At 42.3% G+C, this 22,210-nt stretch overlaps 1 protein-coding gene across 5 annotated transcripts in view; it reads left to right on the top strand.

The window, feature by feature from the left end:
- Positions 1 to 2,212: 2,212 nt before the first annotated feature.
- RUNX1T1 (RUNX1 partner transcriptional co-repressor 1) overlaps positions 2,213 to 22,210 on the top strand; it is a 115,270-nt gene continuing 95,272 nt past the window's right edge. Inside the window, exons 1-2 of one of the 5 annotated variants that reach the window (XM_033056986.2) lie at positions 2,213 to 2,708; positions 21,932 to 22,104. In XM_033056986.2, the coding sequence (XP_032912877.1) occupies positions 22,017 to 22,104 (88 nt within the window). In that variant the 5' untranslated portion in view covers positions 2,213 to 2,708; positions 21,932 to 22,016. Of the gene's footprint in view, positions 2,709 to 5,977; positions 5,995 to 9,979; positions 10,080 to 21,931; positions 22,105 to 22,210 lie in introns of those variants that run through there. The other 4 variants (XM_033057005.2, XM_033056995.2, XM_033057015.2 and 1 more) reach the window with 4 other exon arrangements.

Below are 22,210 nucleotides of genomic sequence, written 5' to 3'. Positions count from 1 at the left end.
AGGTTTTGTCCTTACTGGGAACAGTGGGAAATGTCACATAAGATGAGCCAGGGCTGGGAGTTTAATAGGTGATTTCTGTATTTTTCTCATTACGAAATGAGACCACAGAAGTCTATAAACTTCATGGATATTACATTGCTAATAGTTCAGATTCAATTTTCCAGAGTTTCTAAATCTAAGCTGATGCTCCTCCACTAATTTGAACAGTAATGCCTAGAAAGTTGATTGACCTTCTGGGGTGAATGTACACACTAAAGAGGAAAGGAAGCATTGCAGGGTTTTTTTTAAGCTGTAAACTGAGAATTAGGAGTCAGTGTTCAGTCCCTGACACTTCATCAAAACATGGTCTGAGACCGCTGGCAAACCTCTTCTTTATTTTTCACCTTACACATAGAACAGTTGGAATGAAAGTAACATGCCACAAAGATTTTCGAACTGAACTGCTGATGAAAAAAGAAGCCTTGTAAAATTTGCTACCTTTAGATGATTTTTAAATATTTGAAGATACTTTTTAAAAGATTCTCCCATAATTTTGGCCTTGAAATAGATTTCTGAAAAACAGATAGTTTCTAAATTAGAAATCAACGCCAGACTTGCGGCTGCTCACCATCTTTGTAAATTGAAATCACAGTAGACCAAAACATGTCCTGATTTGTGATCTGTGGAGCTGAATTTACTCCAATGTAATTTCAACCATGCATTATAAGATACTGACCAGTTCATTAAAGCTCCATATCCTGAAATGTCTGCAGAAAAGGTGGCTTTATCCAGATAATAAAATATATTTAAAACATATTTTCAAAATCAACCAAAATTTCCAAGGCAGCCTCAGAGGCAAATGCTGTTATAAATATGTATATAAATATACATAAAAATGCTTGCCCCCTTTTGGAAATGTGTATGCCTTTATAATAAACACACAGAATGCTACTTTGCATTCAATACGACAATTTATGCGTTTAAAATTAAGTATTTGTAAATTTGCAAGATCAGGCCTATAGTGTATGTGTGCGTGTGTGCGTGCGTGCAGCTTGATTAGAAGTTCTATTCCATGCTCACTCTTTTACTTAACATCTGACATTAGGAAAACACAAAGCTAAATGTCCCAGCATTTTTGACAGTTCCAATCCATTATCTGTAATCTGGAAAAAAAATGCACTTTTTAACTCTGAAGCACATGTAAGGTTCTTTTTTTCTTCTTTTTTTTTCTCTTTTTTTTTTTTTTTTTTTTTTTGTGGAGACGCCTTCTTTATATAGTGACAACATGATAGCAGAGATACCAGTTTGCTGTAGATTGTGCGACTGACAATAGTATTCTCCGCAACACATAGAAGGGAATAACTGATGAATCGGAAAATATATGGATGCCTACCGAAATGATTATGTAATGAAACATGAAGTCAAACGGTGGCATGCTTCTATTAATTGTAGATGATAGTAATTAATTTTCACTGCAGTTGTGATCGTGTCGCTGTTTTCAGAAGAATCCAGAATCCCCTTCCAGGAAAGTGTGAAATTGCATCTGTGTTCTTCAAGCCATGAAAGACTATAAATTTCTTTTAAAATAAGAGAGGGAGGCCTTCCTCCATACTGTACTTTAAAAAGAGGAAAAAAACAAAGGGAAAAAGAAAATGATAATTGTTTTCTCTAAGGCTATTATCTAATGCAAAAGCAAACAGTCTGACTGGAAATCAGCTAACAGAAGGGGATTAGAGAGTAGATCTGAGAGTGGCTTGATTTCTAGCACTGCTGTCTCTTCACACAGTGATGAGACACAGGCAGAGCAGCCAGGAGCTCTCCAGATGGCTAGAGAAAGTGTTTGTCTTGGGTTACTGCAGGGCAGTCTGGACTCTTAAAGCCGGGGAGGCATCATTAGGGAGCAAGTTAGATGTCCACCCAGTAAAAGCGAGCGAAAGAAAGAAAGAGTAGGCAGGCTGCCCGAGAGGGACCACGCTCGCCTATTGTTAACATATACTTGACCCCCACTAACCTCTTCACGACACAGATGTCTCCTACCTCTATCACCTCCCACTGCTTTAAGCCCTCCCCCCCTGCACCTGGGTAGCGGGGCCGGCCCGGCTGCCGGCAGTATGCTGCCTGCCTCGCGCGCTGCCTGCTAGCGGGAGCCGGGCGCAGCGGAGCGGCGGCGGCGCAGCCTCGGGCGGCTCGGCTCGGCTCCGCTCGGCACCGCACCCCCGCCTCGCCTCGGCTCGGCTCCGCCGCGGGCTCAGCTATGCGTCGGCTGCTCGGGGACAGGCAGAGACCCCGCCACTGACAGCGGCCGCTCCCTGCGCTCCACATCACGTTTGTCTGAAGCGGCGGCGGCAGCAAGGAGAAGGACCTGGGCATTAACTATCTCGACTTGGAGACTTTGCTTTATTTTTGGTTCTTCTCCTTTCCCGTGGAACCAGTAGTCTCTCCCGAGCTGATCCTCCTTTAAAAAAAAAAAAAAAAAAAAAAAAAAGAGCTAGAGGAGAGGGTGGTGGGGGGGGGAAGAGCAGCTGGAGTTTCTCCTCAGCTCGTTTTGACTTTTGTGGACGTGGATCATCTGGACTGGGAAGGGAAGCCGCGCGGCGCTGCTCTCCCCTTTTCCAGCCCCTCGCCCCTCCAGCAGCCTGGGCTGCCGTCTCTCCCCCGAGCAGGACGGGAACTTTTATTTGCAGCTCTCAGCCCGTGGCGAATGGTGGGCATCTCCGGTCCTCTGCAGTGTGAGTACGGGCGCGGGCAGGGCTGGGCAGGGCGCGCCGGGGCGGGGGGAGCCCGAGCCCCTTTTCTTTCCTTTCTCCTCTCCCGCAGGGCTCCCCGGGCTCTGAGGGGCTCCCGTGGCTGTAACTAACCCAGGCGGACCGGGGCTGCTGCTGTGCCCGGCCCAGGTTAGCGCTGCATGCAGCCTTACACCCTCTGTACCCGGCTTACAAACTAGCACTCCGGATACTGCTCAAGAGCTCAGAAACCAAATAACCCAGTTTTGCAGAAAATAACCCTCCCAGGCATATGCTATAACAAAGCGTCAGATTTCTGTCTGGATTTAGGACTTGCATTTTTCTTTCCTGCCTCCCCTTTCTGCAGGCTCTAGCGCTGGCCAGTGTGAGTTGGAGTGGCTGAAATATTTCTGATGGGATTGTTTTGTTTCGCTTGCTTGTTTCACTGCAATCATAGGTCTGTGCAGCACTGGCAACATCTTTTCGGACTGTTTTGATAGAAATGTTTTAGGCGGTGCACGTCGCCTTTAGCTGCACCGCGGTCTTGCAAATAGCTTGTTTCCTAAAACGACAGGATAACGTTAGGGATTGCATTTCCGAAACTACCATACAATGTAACTGTGTCATCTCATCTGGCTGTGCTGAAGGGTTCGATTCCATAAATTCGCAACAGACCATTGACAAGGGAGATTAGAAGGATGAAAACCACATTCCCGGCTATTTAGACAAGCCTTTGACTTTTGCCGAGTTCGACTCCTTTTGTTAGTGCCAAAGTTGAGAAATCTGGTTTAGCGCAGGGAAGGGTTTGCCACCCTAGCAGGAACACCCATGACTCCGTTTCATTGTTAATTAACAGCGAACTAGCTGTCGTTCCAGTGCTCTGCTCCCCTAGATGTTAGAGAGAAACCGAAAGTAACTAATAGGACGCAGCTCTTAAATCGTTCGTGCTCCAACCAGGAGCTAAAATGTTACTTCCTTCAGTTCCCTGATAAGTTTAAAGGAGGGAGGACGAGGGTACGGGGAGCTGAAGCAGCCTCCCCCTCCTGCCCCCCAGGTTGCAGCCGGAGCCGGGCGCGGTGGGACTGCCCTGCCCGACCGCAGCCGGGGGCTCTCCGGCACCGCCGCTGTGGGGAACAGACGCCTTGAAGCCTCTCGGGTTTCTCTGGAACAGCAGCCCTCCGTCTTCCGATCCGCAGCAGGCTCTGCCCGTCACCCCTTCCCGCCTCTGCCATGCCCTAAATCACGGCACGGAGAGGATCAGCCTCTCGCAGCCGCCCGGCCGTGACGCCCGGGAGCCGGCAGCTCCTGCCCCGCAGATAGCTCGGGAGCGGGCTGAGATCTGCTGAGTCCGCGGCAGCCAGTCGGACCGACAGAGCTGCCCAAGTTTTGCACTGACAAAGCGCCTGCCTTCGCTTATCCGTGCGGCCCCAAGGTGCGCTGAGCACGGCTGCGCGCCCGCCTGTGCGGGCAATGCTGAACGCGGCGAGGGCACAGCACGGCGAGGGCTGGGCAACAATGGGTCTGTGCCTCTTAAAATCAACCTGCGGGAGCTGCCGTGCTGTCTCTGGGAAAGCAGCAAGTGCCAAACACTTGGCTGTTGGCGTAGCCTTGGCTAACTAGAAGAATGTCTTGTGAGTCTTGGTATGTACAGCCAAGCGTTTGCTCCAGCAAGTACTCCTGTGCTTAACGTAACGCTGACCCCTTTAACTTTTAACATCGCTTCTCCTAATTAATCTGTTCAGGCCCCAGACTTAAATGGCTGTCCACAGCTGCTACAAATTGATTTATCCCCTGATGGTGGTCCGAGTTGCTGACCAAAGCAGGATTTTATTCCCCCCTCCCCATTTTTGGTCTACTAATCTGTTTTGACTTATTTCCTACTTGCAGTAATGCTTGCATGCGTTTTGAAGGACTTAGAAAATATTTTCCATTGACATGTAGCTAGAAACATAATTATTGTATTTGTAAACACAATATGTTAGGGCTAAGGGTGAGTATAATTTATTTAACTACATCCTTGAAGCCTTACATTTCCGTCTCAGTTTCTGCATCCTGACAGATGCAATGGAAAGTTTAAATAAGCAACTTTGTTAACCGCAATTTGAGGCAATATGTGAAAGATGTTTTTAGAGTTGAATTCTATTGTCCAGGTTTTCTGTTCAGCTTTTCTGTTAACGGCTTAGTGAATCTGGATAGCCGAGGGGATTGAAACTGGTTTGTAATAGTTGTTAAAGCTGATGCTTGACCTTTCCATGGGAAGTCTGAAAACCTCATTCAGTTTATTCTGGGCTGATTTCCTTAGGAAATCCAATATGATCAGGGAATTTCCTTCAGCTTGACTGAATGGTAAAAAAGTTACTCCATCTTGTTTATGCTTTCTGGTTTTAGCACTAGGTGTTTCTGTGGCTTCTCATCAATAGGAAGATAATAGGAAAAGACATGGCTCATTCATAACTGCACAAGCTGTGAAAATATGAAGATGGCAAAGGCTTTGTTAGGTGTGAGATTCACTGCAAATTTGCTGCAAAGATTTTGAATTAGGAACTTACAATAACTATGTTTGATAATTGATAACTTTCTTGTCAGTTTCACCATATCTGAACTTTCAGTATATATAATTGCTACTATTTTCAATTAATGAGCCATTTTCCTCCACTATCATGGGAAGCCCAACCCTGCATCAGTGCAAGAAAACACCAAACTCCACAAAAAATCCATCAGACTTAAATCCATTCATGCCTCTGGCAAGCTGGAGCCAGGCAAGGGGTATAAGAGATGATAGCAGGACTTCTTTCCTGTGCTTGTAGGAGGGTGAGCGGCTGGGTTCTTGAGCCATGAGCATGCTGTAGGGAGACAAGAACCATTCTGTTTGTAATGGAATGCAGACAGCAGTGTTAGGTCACTGCTTCCTGGCAACTGCTGCACAAGTTGTTTTTCTTCAAAGGCTTTGAGCTTTTAAATAGTTTCCAAAATCTTTTTAAGTAAAACACTGCCTTCTACCATTTTTGACCACCTTAATGTTAACTTGTTTCGTGCCTAAATAATGGACCAGTAAAACATCACACGGTATCTCTCATCTGTGCACACTTAACACTATGTATGCTTGTGTGCACATGGAGTTTTATACTGGGAGTATTGTTTTTGGAATAATGGGAGAGAAAAATAGCTCCACCTGGAGTGCTGGTCAGTGGATAGTCAGTTCAGGACATTCTTCCCTGTCAAATCCTGTTTCTCACTTCTCTGAAACGAACTTCAGACGACAGGCGTTGAATGCGAAGCTCGCCTCACTGAGGTACTGTGCAGACTGCAAACTCCTCATTGCCAGACGCTTTGGGTGAAATAGGCATCTGCAGTGTTTGTATTGGGGGTGATGGGAGAAAGGGCTTGCAATTGTCATTTTCAACTTTCAAATCCACTTGCCACAGTCCATTACTGTTAAATCTTCAGCTAATTGAATAAGGATATCAGTATGTTGCTATTGCAGGAGCTTCAGACTTTTTAGATTGGGGGGTAGAGGAGAATGTCTTGTTCTTTGTTCTGTAGAAACTTAAGTTGTCATGCAGAGATCAAGAAGACTTAACAGCTGAAATAAAACATGAATTTGGTGTTCTGAAGGGGCTATTTCTCGTGGCTTGGCTAAAGAAATGTGAAAAGATAATTATTTAATCTGAATGCATTAAAAAACCTTGATCCATGTAGTTAGTAGCATCCTGCACTTTTTTATACAGCCTTTAAAAACACCCTATAATATTTAAAAAGTTGAAACTGACACTGAATTTACCATAGGTAATGAGAGTCTAAATCCTTAAAACATTGACTTCCAGGTTACACAGTGTTCGTGTTGTTTCACAACAGAGCTCGAAAACAGTTGGTTTAAAAACTGAACTTTTAAGGCAACGGGTCTTGGTTTTCCACATAGATGTTCCTTTTTAAAGAACTGCTTTTAAAATGCAGTTATCCTGTTCTTACTAAAAAGTTTATTAGTTTAATATATAGTAGCACAAATACATCAGGAAGTAGCAGACTCTGTGGTTTTGTGGATAAAGAAAAATGAACAGTAGATGTAAAATCAAAGTCAAAATATCCTGTTCTTTAAAAGCTTTTTTATTTCCTTCCCTCCAAATTTTCATCTGAAAGACATTGACTTCTATCTTCTTTTTTTTTTTTCTGCCATTGATATGAAAGTTTCCAAATAACGTTTAGACAACAGTGGACATTTTATTAAAGTAAACATTAGTTCAGTATAATGGAGGTAATTGTAAGTGATAAGAGCAGAGCAGGTTATCTGTGTGTTGTTTAAACAGAAGGAGCTATTTTGCACCATTTTCAGTAACCATCTGTAGAGGAGAAGGGTTTGCACCTGTCTGTCCACACTAATTATAGATTAGGTCCAAAGAAATGAAATTCGAGTAGCCTTTCTCTTAATGAAATCCATAGTGATTTTATTGTAAATGTGCTTTGTGTACAGACGGTGATGGTTTGTCTGTGAGTAAAATAAATTGCTGTATGGCTGTTATGTACTTGTAGTTGTAAAGCAGGATACTGCTGCATTAACAAAGGTCCTGGATAAAAATGCAGCGCTCCATTTAAGTCCTAGGCTTCAGTGATGTCTCCAGCTATGCTTAATCAAAAAGGTTCACTGTCGGCACAGTTATTTAGGGGTATGTTTCAGGGTAGACTTTTCAGTTATCATCACTTTCATGTCAATGTACTGGCATGTAGGTGGTCCTTTGCCTGAAATGTGAGGCAGAAATGGTTTCATGTAAAATATGTACAAACATACATGCAGAGTGTGTCAGAAATACTTTCCTCTGGTATAACCTATATTATTAAAATAAAGTGGAAAGAGTGAGAAATGCATTCTGAAGTAAAAGGTCACATGAATTTCTACCACATCTGTTTATAGTAATTATGAGCATAATTAACATAAGAATTACAAGTGAGGTAATGACAAGCTGAGCTATGAGATATTATGCCATAATAGTCATATGTTGGAATTCTCACATTATAGCACACTAGAATTCACATATTCAATGCAAGAAAGAAAATGTTAGATTTTTATCTATTTTAATGCTTCAAAACTTATCTGCCTGGGGCAGATGGACTTTCCGCTTTAGAGGAAGGTAACCCATTATTACAAGAGAGTCAGTTGAAATTAAGATTTCTAGCCTGCAGCTTGGACTTTGAGACAGCTGTGCTTATGGAACGCCACTTCTGTTACACATTTGTATTCTGATTGTATTTATCCTATTAATACACATTGTTTTATTTTTAAATGTGTTTTCACAGCAAACTGCTTACATTAGGAAGGATCCTGGATTAGTTTTTCTTTAGAGGTTTGTGATTTGAGTAATAAAATTATGGTCAACATAGACATAAGATGCACATGGTGGGCCCTGCAAGATGAGAATCTGGCAGGTCCTAAATTAGTGCATGGCATGATATGTATGTATTTCAATGAAAAGCTCTGTAACAGAAATACCAAAAAGAGCAGTCTCTAATTTATGTGTAATAGCTTGAAATAGCATATGCAGAAAGAAATCTCTGTGTTACCTTGCAGGTTGAATTAATAAGTTACTTTTCTTTAGAAATGTGTAGAACATACCATTAAGTTTAGGAGCTAAGGTTTCAAACAAGTTGACTAACTTTTGTAATATGACCTGTCTGATTACCTCTAAATATGGTTGTCACACAACTGACAACTGGAAGAAGTTGAGGGAGAAGTGACCCTTCTTCAGGGTAAAAATACTGGCTGAGGAATGCATAGTAAATTTGACATGTGAAAATCAGTTTGCCTTCATTGAAAAATCAAGGTCCTGGTTTTGCGATAGGAATGTTTGACCAATTGCTGTCTTTCCAAGGCTAAACATATAGAATGGTTTATGAAAAATAAAAAAAAATACCTTGTGCTATGTCTCAGTGATACCAAGAGGTTTTCACATTATTGGATTAGCGGAGGATTTGTGACAGACCCCTTTTTATCTGACATTCATTGCAGTGACACGATTTTCACACACATGCCCTTCCCCCATCTAGGTTCTGGTTTTCACTTTGCATTATGTGTCAAATTCCCTTTATTCCTTTTCTTGTGGAATAAACTGCTATCTTGGACGAGTGATTTTGGAAGTTTTGCACGGAACAATGCCAGTCTCACTTCAGCGTGCTGTCATTGTCCTCCTCCCTCCTTCATGGTGCTCCTTGGCTGACGTGCAATGGAAGTGCGTTTCCTAACAAATAAGTGTTGATTCCCAGGGAGAAACATTTTAGAAACTTTAAAACCCCAGTGCATAAGAGTGCCTGGTGCTGGCATAACTATTCTGCTGGCTGGCTGTGCTCGTGGCAGGCAGGCCAGGCTCCTTTGCTGTCCATACCTCGTGCTAACCCTGTGCTCTTTGATGAATCCTGACAAAACAGCCCCTCAGTTTTCACAGAACCCGACTTGTGAAATGTAGGGACTTACTTCTGCTTATAGCTCATCCTCCGGTGAATGATGCTACCACTTTGCAGCAGCAGTGCTGTGCTCAGGCTCTTATGGCAATGGTGACAATGTTAGGTAGGGATTTGGCCAAACTGGGAGCAGGTACAGTGTGATTCGTGTGGGATGTAGGTATGGCCTGTGAGGGAGAGCCGGGCTGGAGGAGCAGGTACGGTCTGTGAGGGGAGAGCCGGGGTGGAGGAGCAGGTACGGTCTGTGAGGGGAGAGCCGGGCTGCAGCAGCAGGTATGGTCTGTGAGGGGGGAATCGGGCTGGAGGAGCAGGTACGGTCTGTGAGGGGAGAGCCGGGCTGGAGGAGGAGGTACGGTCTGTGAGGGGGGAGCCGGGCTGCAGCAGCAGGTACGGTCTGTGAGGGGGGAGCCGGGCTGGAGGAGCAGGTACGGTCTGTGAGGGGAGAGCCGGGCTGGAGGCGGTCACAGGGACGATCGCTGTGGTGGGGGTGGCGGCGACGTCCGGCGGAGCAGCCTTGGGGAGCCAGCGCGACCCCTGGCAGGGTCCCTATCCCGGAGAGGTGCTGGGCAACTTGCAGGGCCGGTGCCGGCCGGAGGGCAGGCACACGCAGACCTGGGCACCGCCGCCTTCTCCCCCGGTGGGCGGCGCGGAGGTGGCGCCTCTCCTCGTGCCGGGCGCGGCCTCCCCGGGGACCCCGGCCGGCCCCAGCCCCGCTGCCGGCCCCGCTGCCTCGCACATCCTCCGGCCGCCATCTGGGCCGCGCTGATACCGTAATCACCCCGATGCACGTCGCCGTGCCGCTCCCCCCGCGCCGGCGGGGCCGCGGAGCCGCGATGCTCCGTCCTTGCGCCGCAGATAAGCTGCGAGGTGCGTGAGGCGCACAAAGCCCGGGCCGCGCCGGCGCCTCCTCGTCCCTCCCGCCGCCGGAAGGTAAAATCTCCACCCGCGGGCGGGAGAGGCGGGGAGGCGGGCGGGGGGACATCCCTCGCCGCCTCACACCGCCCGGCCCGGCCCGGCTCCCTCGGCGCTGCACAAGTCCATAGGCGCGGGGAGAAGTGAAGATGTAACCACTTATTATCTCCCCGCGGAGCAGGCGGGGGATTTACGGGCAGAGATTAGCCGGCGGGGAGACGGGATCTGCCTTTTGTTGTGCTGCCTCCCCCCCGCCCCCGGGCAGCGCCGAGGGGAGCGGAGAGGGGCTCGCCTGGCGGGCTGGCCGCGGGGAGGGAGGAGGTGGCAGAACAAAGGTGGTGACTAAGGAGCCCCACTTTGAACACAGCCCAGGGGAGCAGAGTGCCGTGTGTGGGTGTCTGGCGGGACGGGGTGGAGGAGCCCCGGCCTGGGGTGGCGGCGGGGCCGAGGGGATGTGACAGCCCCGGCCTGTCACGCCCGAGCACCCACCCCTCACTCCCGGGGTGGTTTCGGTGAAGGCTCCTACCTTCCGAAATCCCCGCGGAGGATGACACCGGGCGTTAGGAAAAGTGGCGTCTTTGCTCTTTCTTTTTTTGTTGTTTTGGATGGACTTTTGGTGGTGCTTTTTAAGTTCTCTCCCACATTAAGATGACTTGCATGCTCAGTGTGTGCACGCACGCTGCTTTAGCAAACGGCTTTATCAGTGGTCATATCTTAAAGCAACATTAAACAATTACCTTTATATTTAAAAGTTTGAAATATTTATACTGCCGTTTCACTTTGTCAGGTGTTTGCACAGATAGATATATAGATATGATCTGGTAACTAAAAGCCTAATTAAAATTTGTTTAAAGCCAGGGGGGCATGTATTCTTGTTGACAGCAGCAGATCGATAGGGTAAGACAATAGAGCCCCATTATTTTACTTCCATTGACTGAACATATTGACATTTCAGGTTTGCGACTGCCTCAGTGAGCATGATGAAACACTGAAATTCATGAACCAACTGTCTGGAGTGGCACATATATTACTGTATGTCGTCTCTGCCTTCAGGTTACCTTATCACTGAAGCAGAATGGTAATGGATGGCAGCAGAGTACTTCAGGGGGGTGAGGGCTCTATCAGTTAAGAAGCTGACACATAGAAGGTTTCAGGAGTATCTTTAATTACACCTAGAATTATGTACAAAGGAAGATGGTCCTTGTTACCTGCTGCTGCGCTTCAGAGTTTACAGGCTCAGAAGCAAACGGGATAACAAGGTGCTTATGTTTCATTTTTTAATACATGACTTGATACCTTTAACTTTTGCAGGAGCCCAAGGATTTCTGGTTGTGCTGTTTGCATGCTCGCCATGTTCATCAATGGCAGCATCTCAACCCAGTCTTGATGCTCAAGTTCCAGAGCATCTGCTAGACCTTCTCCCTGTCTGAAGACTAAAGGAAACAAAGAACAACTCTGAAATAAATAAATGCCCTTTGAATTTCACTCCCCTCAACATCTTCAAACAACAATGCTCAGGGAATTCAATGCAGTGAGACTATAGCAGAATGAGACATACATGCATATATGTGTATCTATATATATACACGCACACATTTTTTCCTCGTACAAGCACCATAAAAAGAAATGTCTGTGCAATATGTGCACATGAATGTATATATCAGTTTGTATGATTGCATATAAATGCGTATATAAAGAAGACCCCTGTCTGCAGAGCATGCAATGTATTTATTATTTCAGAGGCTTTCACATCATCTTTAAAATCTAGCTGACTGTAGAATGAAACCCATCAGGATAATGCAGAGATAGAGACTGAAATTAATTTAAAGCAGACAAAGAGCAAATACAGAAGAGCTGTTACAATTTAACTAATTTTTAAAAGTAAGTGGAATGAAAATATAAAATGTATTCTGTGTGACATCTACTCAGCAATTGTTGCCATCAAGTGGACTGACGATGCCCTTTAAGATGGTAAAAAGAAAACTAGTCCTTTATACCATTTTCCTGAAAATGTTAGGTTTCTGTTTGATCAGCAGGTGCTGTTGAGATGAAAGCCATGTGTAAATTTTCAGAAGGCCAAAAGTGTCAATTCAGAAAAGGAAAGTGATAAGAGAAAATGCAATCAGTTTTCCTGTTTTCAATTTGTGCAGGATTTGAAGAGCTGTTTTGTTAAACTGCTACATCTGCTCCAATATGAATATTGAACTACTTCCACTAAAAATAACACCCTATAATTTGGAAGCCATTGCAATCTTTTGTTAATGCAAGTGGGTTATTTGAAAAAAAAATCTATTCTGAAAAATCTCCTGCCTAATGTGCATTTTTGTTTATCGGCACTTTTATCTTCAGCAGATAAAATGGCATTATGCAATTAGGACTATATCTATTTGAACTGGAAAAATGACACTGGATAGCTGAATGTCACTATGTTGGTAAAAGGATTTAACTTGTACTTCTAAAATAATTTTATTAATAAACTATGATTGTATCTTAAAATGACATGTGGCTGTTTCCCCATTGCAATACAATTTTACTTATTACTGAGGACCTTGAGCAATGTAAGGGATGTTCAGTACATGACAGAACATTCTTTGGCTTGTTTCGTTCCTGATATACCTGCAAATCTTAAGTTCAGGCTCATCAAGGACATTTTAGTTAATGGGTATTTTGGAGTAACTTTTTTCATGGTAAATGAAATGACTGAGTCATACATACAGAAATATTCACTGTTGTGGAGCTGTTAATCCAAGTGAGTTCTGTGAGTTTCAGAGCAAAGTAGTGGTAGAGCATACATTTTCTATCATAAGCATCTCTGGAGAACATAACACTGTTGCTTTTTAATTGAAAAAAAACCAAAAAACCAACAATAACCTAATGGAAAGGGTATGTGTTTGATTATTTTATAAATAAGGATCTAAATGGAGAAGAGATAATTCATTGTTACATCTATGGAGCCCTGTGTACATAACATGAGTAAACATGCAGAATAGAATGACAGCTTTTATTGTTTTATTTCAACATAGAGAATTACCTGGTTTTAATATTAGAATGGGTTTTAGCTGTTGAATTCTAATCTAATCTAGTAGTCAGGAACTAATTTTTTTGGTAGGTGTCTGCATGGGAAAGGGCCTTGCTGATTCTTCTGTTTGGTTTTGCAATTGGATTTGTAAGCTTTTGACCTTGGGGGATTTTCCTCAAAGTGATCTACAGATCAGAAATAATTAAAATTCAATAAACTGAAATTTAAATATAGAATGGATTCTGTGTGAGATCTGTGCTTGTGGTAGGTTGTCTAGAAGTCTGTGGCATGTCTACTTTATAGTTTGTATTCCCCAGCATAACTGTGTGCACACATGTGCATAAATTTATGTTGAATGACAGAGGGATAATTATTTATACAGATTTTATCCAAAACTCTGTGCACTCCTGAAACATAACAAAAAGCCTCCCTCCCCAGAAGAGTGTTTACATCCCGTGACAGTCACTAGATTCAAATCTTCTCAACATGAAAGTTGTTTCCTTTCCTCCAAACCTTCTTTTCCCCAACAAAGCTAACCCTGTTAAACCTCACCTTCTGTGGGATGTATACATAGTTATAGACATATGTACGAGAAGTAAATATTACAGGAAACATGGCCGATTGGGGCAAAATGTCTGTAGCCTGAAATAGCTCGTGATATCTGCCAACAGCAGGAGCGGCGCTGAGGAGGCCCTACCTCGGCTGACCCGGGGATGTGAGAGCCTTGGGGAGCCTCGCGTTCGTGCTCCGTGCCTACGTGGGGCTTTCTGCTCGCAGATACTGCCGAGCAAATGCTCTGGCGCAGCGTGTGAGAGCTGAGAGTGCTACCTGAGGAGTTATGAAACCAAGGCGCTTTTTACTTTAGTTGTGAGATTTTCTAGTACTTTGCACAGGGGTTGGGGTGGAGCCCAGCCCCAAAAGAAAGATTATAGCTGGATGCAGGGTGTCCAGATTTTCTTATCTAAATGTTCTGAACACATTCATGGGAGTGCTCTGTTTTCCTAATCTTTGCCAGAAATGCTGCATGCAGTTTTGCTGTTCCTCTTGAATAGTTGCCATATTTAACTCCACTGGTCGTGAATGGAAATGTGAATACTTTAATGTTCCCTCTCATTTTCTGTAACACATTTTGGGATGCCTGGAAAGGGAAGGCATCCTAGATACTGGGTGCACAAAAAGAATTTAATAGAAGTTCTGAAACGTGGGGTTGTTTATGTGTAGTTTTTGGCCATGTGTGATATGGTGACTTATTTAAGGGAAATGTTTTTATACTCAGTATGACTTATTGAATGTATTGTTCGTGAAAGTACAGTTGTGTTGTACAGAGCTGTACAGCAACAATATTCCTGCATGATCCCATATTGTAACATGCTGATTTGGGATCCTCATGGGATAGCTCATGATTTATTTAGTAATTTTGGAAGGCTTTTGATTCATTGCAATTTTTATGTCGATCAAGACAGGTTTACTCTGGTGCTTAGAGTAAAGTAAATGTGCAAAGTTCATGGAGGATAGATAATAGGTTCTTATGGAAATTAGGTTGCAGTCTGGAAAGACAGAAGACTCCACCTAGTGGAGTGGAATTAATATGCACGTGGTGGCAGGCAGCAGTGTGTAATAAAATAGGTATCATTTTTTGGAAAGCCAAGTTTCTACAGAGAGTAAAGCCCAGGAACTCAGATAAGCATCTGAGGCGATGCTTGTAGGACCATTACCAATTGTACCAGGCTGCAGTTACTTTTGGAGCTCTAGGGGGCTTGTGTGTGTCTGCCATGTTGGATGTTAATAGGCAGTTTGCATAAGTAGTAGGCATTACCACTAGCTTTTTTCTTTTGTGGTGTCTTTTATTTGGACATCTGCTGTCCACATTTTTTGATTTCTGATGGTGACCCCACAGGTGCCCCTTTTGGTTGTGGCCCAGGTGTAATTTTAAATAGCATGGAAAAAAACCCAAACCTATCAACAATTCAGCCCCCCAAAAATCACCACTTTTCCTCCACAGTTGCTTATTTTTCGGAATACCTTTTCTAGCTTTTATTTCTTTTATTTTGGTAATGGCATTATCAGAATGTTGGGTTCTGCATGTTTCCATGACATGTGTGGCATGTTGAGTAAAGCTGTGTGTGCTTTCTGGGAGTCGGAAGGTTTTATAAACTCTCTGATGAAGCATCAGATTATATAGGATTTTGTACCTGTGCTTTACTGTCCCATTGGTTTGGTCATGCTGTGCTACTGGGATATAATAAAATGAATTTTGAAACTGGGATGTGAGTGAACATCCAACCTGAGCAGCTAAGATATTGTCCTGAAATCCTCTTGGAAAATTCATCCTAACATTGAATCACACATGCATTAGACAAGTTCAGGAAGAGAACTCCCAAGACCAGCTCAGGCTTTGACAGTGAGAGGGTGAGATTATTGCCAGAAAATGGGATGGTTAGGGTGCAAGAGAGGAGACAGAATGCTGCAAGGGATATTTGGGAAGAGTGCTCCAAAGGAGTGCTTCCAGTGAAACCCAGGTGGGGTTTGTTGCCAAAGCCATTAAAGCATGATGGTGCCAGAAAAAGCTGCCAACAAATGTGGGAATAATGGCACCTATGGGTGTGCTGTCAATGGATGGTACTGCCAGGATGATTTTTTTATTTTATTTTAATGGTGACATTGCTAAGAGTATTTAAGGGTAATGTTATAGAAAGTGTTTTAGTGAGTGAAGTCACTGAGTTCCAGGAACCATTAAGCAAAACCTGTTTCATGACTCTACTATTTATTATTTTAAAGCTTGAGATGGCAAACCACTTAATGCTGAAAAAGCAGGCTGCAAACTGTATTAAAGCTTGCTACAGGTGGACAAGGAAACCACCCTACTGAACTGAATAGCCCAAGGTAGTTTCTGAATGTTGTGCACATTTCCTGTGCACTATGATAAATTAATGCAACTCCACGGATCAGCAGAGCTTGTAAACATGGAATTAAAATGCTGGAGCTCAGATCTTCCATGGTATTCCCATGCCCACTTCTCACTGAAGACAGTGTTTTTTTAGTTTAAATGCCAATCTGAGGAGTTGGACCTTCAAGCTTTTTGTGCTCCCATCTCACATCCGTGATCTTGACAATATATTTTTGGAACGGTTCTAGATCTCTCCCTAATAAAATGGGCTAGCTCAGGTCTCAGTTTAAAGCAAGGACATTCTTTTTGAATTGTAAATCACAGACTTACCTGACAAGACTTCCATATAAAGGAGAGAAAAAGCCTGTTCCTTCCGTAATACTTGCAGATTCCTATTAAGTCCATTGGGCCACGATTTTCAATTTGTGTATCTCAAGATCTGTCTTAAATTGTATTTAAGTTAGCTGCCTGCTCCAGACTTTTTCCAGAGAAGTGCACAGCTACAGTAAATACCAGCTGCAGTAGTTGGAAGGGGGGAATCAATGTATAATTTTCCTTCCACATTCTGGGATTTATTGGCCCCACTCTCTTCACATGGGGAGCTTCTGATGTTAATTTTCTTTTTTGTTTGTTCATTTGTTTTTAAGTCCAGACCTAAATTTCACTATCTCTTACAGAGCTATTATTGGCTGCTATTGTTTTTATTATTCCATGGCTTCTGTGGGAAGAGAAGGATGGGCAGGACCTCAGTGACATTGCCAGAGCAAGTCATCAGTGGCCATGTCTGCCCCTTAGGAGGTCACAGGAAACAGGTGGCTCTGTTAATTGTCCCCACTCCCAACTCTTGTCCTTCCTGGAGGGAATTTAGAAGTGGTCAGGAAGTGTTAGGCCTACTGTGTCCCCCCAGGTTCGCTGCTTCAGGCATTCATAATAATTTGAGGTATGTGCCAAGCAAGGGAGACTGACTGGGAATCCTTACTGTCTTTTTTAAGCTGAGTGGCTACCTGGCTGGGAGGGCTGAATGCTGTTGCATTCAGTAGTCCTGCATCTCTAAATGGCATTCAGTCCTGTGCTTTGGAAAATCAGTTAGGGTCTTGCTAGTTTTTATGAGCTTCTTGTTAACAACTTACTTGATGTTTTTAGCAGTGAAGGTGCACAGCATTACTGAGTATCTAACTGCAAATGTGGCACCCAGTGCTGTAAGCCAGATTTTGAATTACCAGTAATGTTTCTATAAAGTGTCTTTTGGAAAGTGTTCGCTCATGTTGGAAGTGATGTGAGTTGAGTAATAAATATACGATACTATCTGCCCTTTGATTTTGGGGTGAAAACTCTGAGCTTCTGCTCAGGTGTACTCTTGATATTACTGAGACTACTTGGCTAAATAAGGTGGGCTGCAGGATTGTGTGGCTGGTGAATCACACTGGTTTCTGAATCACTCTTAGAAAATACCAGCCTGAAATGCTAGCAGATAATGAACACATTGTGCTTGGACTGGTACATTATTTAAAGAATAGCATTTTAAAGTAGAATATTTTGTCAAATGTTAGTTTAAGAACCACTTTGCAATTTACTTCCATCAAACCCATTGTACCAGGAAAAATACCTCCTTCAGAAGGGAAAAGGTGTCAGTATTATGGAAGAATATCTGATTTTTATCCAGCTATTTGCTATTTAAGCTCCCTTCTTTTCAGTGCAAGGAGATCAGCTGACAACAGCAGCAACGAAATCATATTTGCAGCTGGGCAATTACAGTAGACCCTAAGATCTGCAACTGTCAACCATGAACGCAGATGCCTTCAAAGTTCTGTTTTTCTTCCGTATGGAAGTCGTTGGCATGGAACAGATGCCTTCATTTTGGAGAAACCAACCGCTGGATATAATTGGTTCTCTCTTGTCTTGTCCTCTAGGGACAGTCTCTCGCAGATGAAATTAGATGAGAGCAAAAAGAAAAGGCACAGGCATACACACTCGCACATGACATGAAGCAGGAGTTTTCAGGATCCCTCTCTGTTTTGTCACGTGGAACTGTTTTCAGCTGCAAGATTTCATTCCATTTTTAGCACTCTACACACACATGATGATGATGCTATATGAAAAACATGCAAATGAAAATATGTATCTGGCCAAAGTTTATTATTAATCTAGGCATGCTTGTTTAGAAATAAGACAAGCATATCCAGCCCATATCTTGACTTCGATATCTATTAGTGCTGCAGTCTCAGAAATTTAAAGTTAAAGTCTCAGAAGAGACAAGATTTAAAAACTGTTTTGTTGCAGTTGTGGAATCAAAGTATTTTTATCAAATGATTTGGTAGTTATTAACATGGGAGGAAAAAAACAAGTAGCAGACTTTAAAATTCACCTAGCATTACAGGCATTCAATTAGGAAAGCATTTTTGCAGGAACTTCAGCAGAGTTACTCTGATGGACACCTGTGATGTGCTATCTCTGAGAGCCCTGTGGTAGGGTACTGAAGTGACTGTGTCCTCTTACTGCAGGCACCTAAAATGAGATGGTGGCAAATGGATTTAGAGGCTGTAAGAGAGAGGCAGAATCTGCCTACCCTGTGCCTGTCAAAGGGCTTCTGTCATCTTTCTCTGCCCAGTGTAACAGCTACCAAATCACTGAGGTTTGTGTTACTTAATTATACTATTGAAATATGTTTATACCAACTTCAGGCAGTGTTGTGTGTTCTTGGGTAGACTGAGTTACCTCCAGGAGGTGGGTGCAGCAGGGATTGAGTCCTGCCAGGAAGTAAAACTGCCACTACTGGTACCCAAGACCCTGGAAGACCCTGAATGCCTTTTCTTAAGTTTTATTTCCTAGTACAAGGTGGAGTTTTTGGTTTTGGTTATTTTTTAAATTTTTTTTTTTTAATTTTTAAAGACATATTGCTGTTTGAGGTATCAGTCCCTGTTTTACATGATGCATTTCCTACTGCTGTAGTAGTGGTGTCACCAGCAGTGAAAACTGTCAGGAATTACCTTGGTCTGGATAGTGGTAGAAGGCAGTTGGCAGTTCAGACTCTTGATAAAGCTGGATAGCTGCCCTGTGCTGTAGTCCTTTGTTTCCTGCTAACCCCCAGGAGCTGTGTGGGTGGAAGGTGTTCACAGGGACTTTCAGCAGTTAGAAGGAAGCCCCAGGTAAACTTGTTTTTGAACTCATGACTTCAGCTTTTATAAAGGGAGATTCTTTGCTGTAGGACTCCAGGTCTGATTCACAGAACTTGAGTGCGACAGTGTGCTTGCTCTTAGCATTATATTTCTAAAGAACCACATATTAAAGGGAAAATTTAACTGGGGAAGTGCTTAGGTGATGAAGGGATTTCTGGCAGTAACTAGGAAGTACAATAATGGTTTCATTTGAGGCTGATCCTGATATTTGTAGTCTTTACATCCTATTAATTCCTTGAAAGATAAGCTGATACAAGAATGATTCACCAGAGCCAACGGCTCTTCTAAAAGTCTTGGCTCAGGTTGTATCCCCCTTCTCTACACATATAAGATAAAAGCACTGTGAATATGAGGTTAACTGAATTCAAATAGAAGACTCTCTAGAGTTATTGCATTCCTTAGAAAATAAATACATTTCTCATATGGTTGAGATTGATCAAAAAAGTATTCTGTATGCCAGTGATTACATTCCCATCTGTGATTAAGGTTTTCTGTCTGCATCTGGTTTTCACATTATATTTCTGTAACAAGAATCCTTTATATGGCAGAGTTCACTCTCTGTATTTTCTATTAGCTGCAGCTTGAACTACTGCACGGATCGCAGATTTACACATGTGGTTTTCATTACTTCATACCATTGAGAAAAAGTAATATTTGTTTGGGAAAGTATGTTTTTCAAAATTTCCATGGTAATGCAACATGTTGATCCTTTTTTATAACACTCATGTAAGACTACAAATTGTTTGAGGCATTCCACTTTCAGTGAAGTTCAGACATTAGACAGTTTTGCATGTACATTTGAACAACAGCAGCAGTTTACAATTCAGGAAGCAAAAATACATTTAAAGAAGGAGATTAGTGTAGAATGGGTATAGCAAAATGCATCCATCACTTTGGAAAATGTGGCATATAGAAAAAATGAACGTGGGCCTGAAACAAAGGAAGAGTAGCAATTGATGTCTTCATTGTAAAGTGGATGACAGATTTTTTTTTTTTTAATAAGAATGTTTTTGTGGTAAGATGTTTAAAATCTTTTACCAGCCATGGAAAAGGAGTATGCTATTTGGCAGATAAAAATATTGAATTTTTACATATGACATAGTTTAACATATTTGACTATAATTGTTTCTAGTGACCAAATTAGAAAAGGTTAACAAAACATGCATATATAATTACAGATGTCTGCTGTGTAACTCTGAATCCAAGATATGATATTAATTTAATATTCCACTATAAGACAATATTTTAGCCAGATTGTGCTATTGTCACTTGGTAGAAAACTTAGTGTTTAAATAATCTCAGTGAAATTAATAGGGCCACTTGGTCAGTGGAGAATTTTTCAGTTTTGGTAGGGGCATGGGCTTATGACCGTAAAAATCAGATCAAACAATAACAACAATTCAGAGAATGCTGTATGCATTTATGGAAATTAAAAAAGGCTAGGCAATTGAAAAGCTCACAATTCATGCTAGGGCACAACTGAAAGGTAAATTTATTGCCTATGTAAGAACATTGTGACAACTGGAGAATTACATACAAAATAAAAATAGTTTTATACAAGTAGTTATTGTACCCAAGTTGTGGAGTCCTAACCACATTTTGGATTTTATTTTCCAAATGCCAGAGGCAGTTGTGTCACTTTGAGAGCTCCACAGTTGCCAAGTTCCGGGTAGAGCCCTGCAGTCCTTACCACTTGTTTTCACTGAAATCAGTGGAATTTTGGCTTCTCTCAGGACTGTGGGGAAATGTCCGACCACGACTACTGGAAAGAAAGAAAGGACTTTGGTGAACTCCTTTGTTCTGTAACCTTAACTTTAACTTGGGAAGGTTTATTTTGATTTGAGAAGGGTGCTTGTTTGTGGGAGAGATTGCAATTTCCAGCACAAACAAATGTGATCTTTTGCAAATGCCCTTGGGCAGTGCATTTTTTTTTGCAGAAAGATCTGGTCCAGGAGAGGGTTGGGGCTGGATTCTGGGTTAGATGCATGAGCTGTGGCCGGATCCTTGTGCATGCTTAACTTCATGTCCCGAAGTACTTGAATAGTGGTTGCAGATTGAAGCATGTACGTAACTGTGTGTGCTTGGCTCTGAAAAAATCTTTCTGTCTTGACATAATTATGAACCTCTGAAAAGCATATTAATGCCTTGGAAAAACTGACAACTGTGATACAGAATTATACAAATGGCAGAGTATTTGTGTAACCCAAATAAACAGGTTTTTTAGGTGTTGGAGTGGGAGGGAAATTGCCTTTTCAAAAGTAGGAAGATGATTTGTAAATATATCAATAGCTTTTTGATCTGCCTTTCTTTAAATGTGTTTACTGTTATGACTTACAAATCCAATTTAATATAGCGATGTGTAAATTGGAAGATCTCTATTTTTAGTAAATATTTTGATTTAATAAATGATTCTCTAGGGCTTCTGTTGAACCAGGTAAAGTATGTTGTATTTTATATTACATGAATGTATTTAAACCCAAGCATTTTTATAGAATTAACTAATGGGTAGAATATAGGCTGCCCTTAATTTGTTGCCTTCTACATGTCAGCTGTTTTAACTGAGCAAGTTATGAAACAACCTTTGTTGAAGAATTAATACAGTTTTAAAGTACTACCTTATATTAGCTAAGAAAATGTGGTTACTTGGTTTACAATAATGTTTCTGTTTTCCCATTTTATTTAAAAGAATACTATAGACATGCAAATGAAGGGGTGTGGTGCTTCAAACTGGCTGTGATATATGCTTCTTTTTTTTTTTTTTTTTTTTTCCATTTGTTGTTGTCAATAGAAAAGATTGATCTCTGGGCTGGTGAACATAATATCTGTCCCAGTCAGAAAAGGAAAGAGGAAATTAGCAGAGCGATTGGTGGAGAATGATATCTATCAAAAGAAACACTTGGAGAGCACTGAGTTTAGTGATAGGTGACTGCCGGAAAAAAGGGAACTTTGAATTTTGTCAAGGTAAGGAACAGAAAAATATTTGATTTTATAATGTGAATACCTTTTAGAAGTTATTCTTGTGTATATAATGACTTTACCTTGCCTTGTAAACTGTAATTATAAAAGA

This window comes from Catharus ustulatus, chromosome 1 (assembly GCF_009819885.2).
Source record: "Catharus ustulatus isolate bCatUst1 chromosome 1, bCatUst1.pri.v2, whole genome shotgun sequence".
Lineage (NCBI taxonomy): Eukaryota > Metazoa > Chordata > Aves > Passeriformes > Turdidae > Catharus > Catharus ustulatus.
Note: the sequence above shows the minus strand (reverse complement) of the source record. Positions and strands in the feature narration are given on the sequence as shown.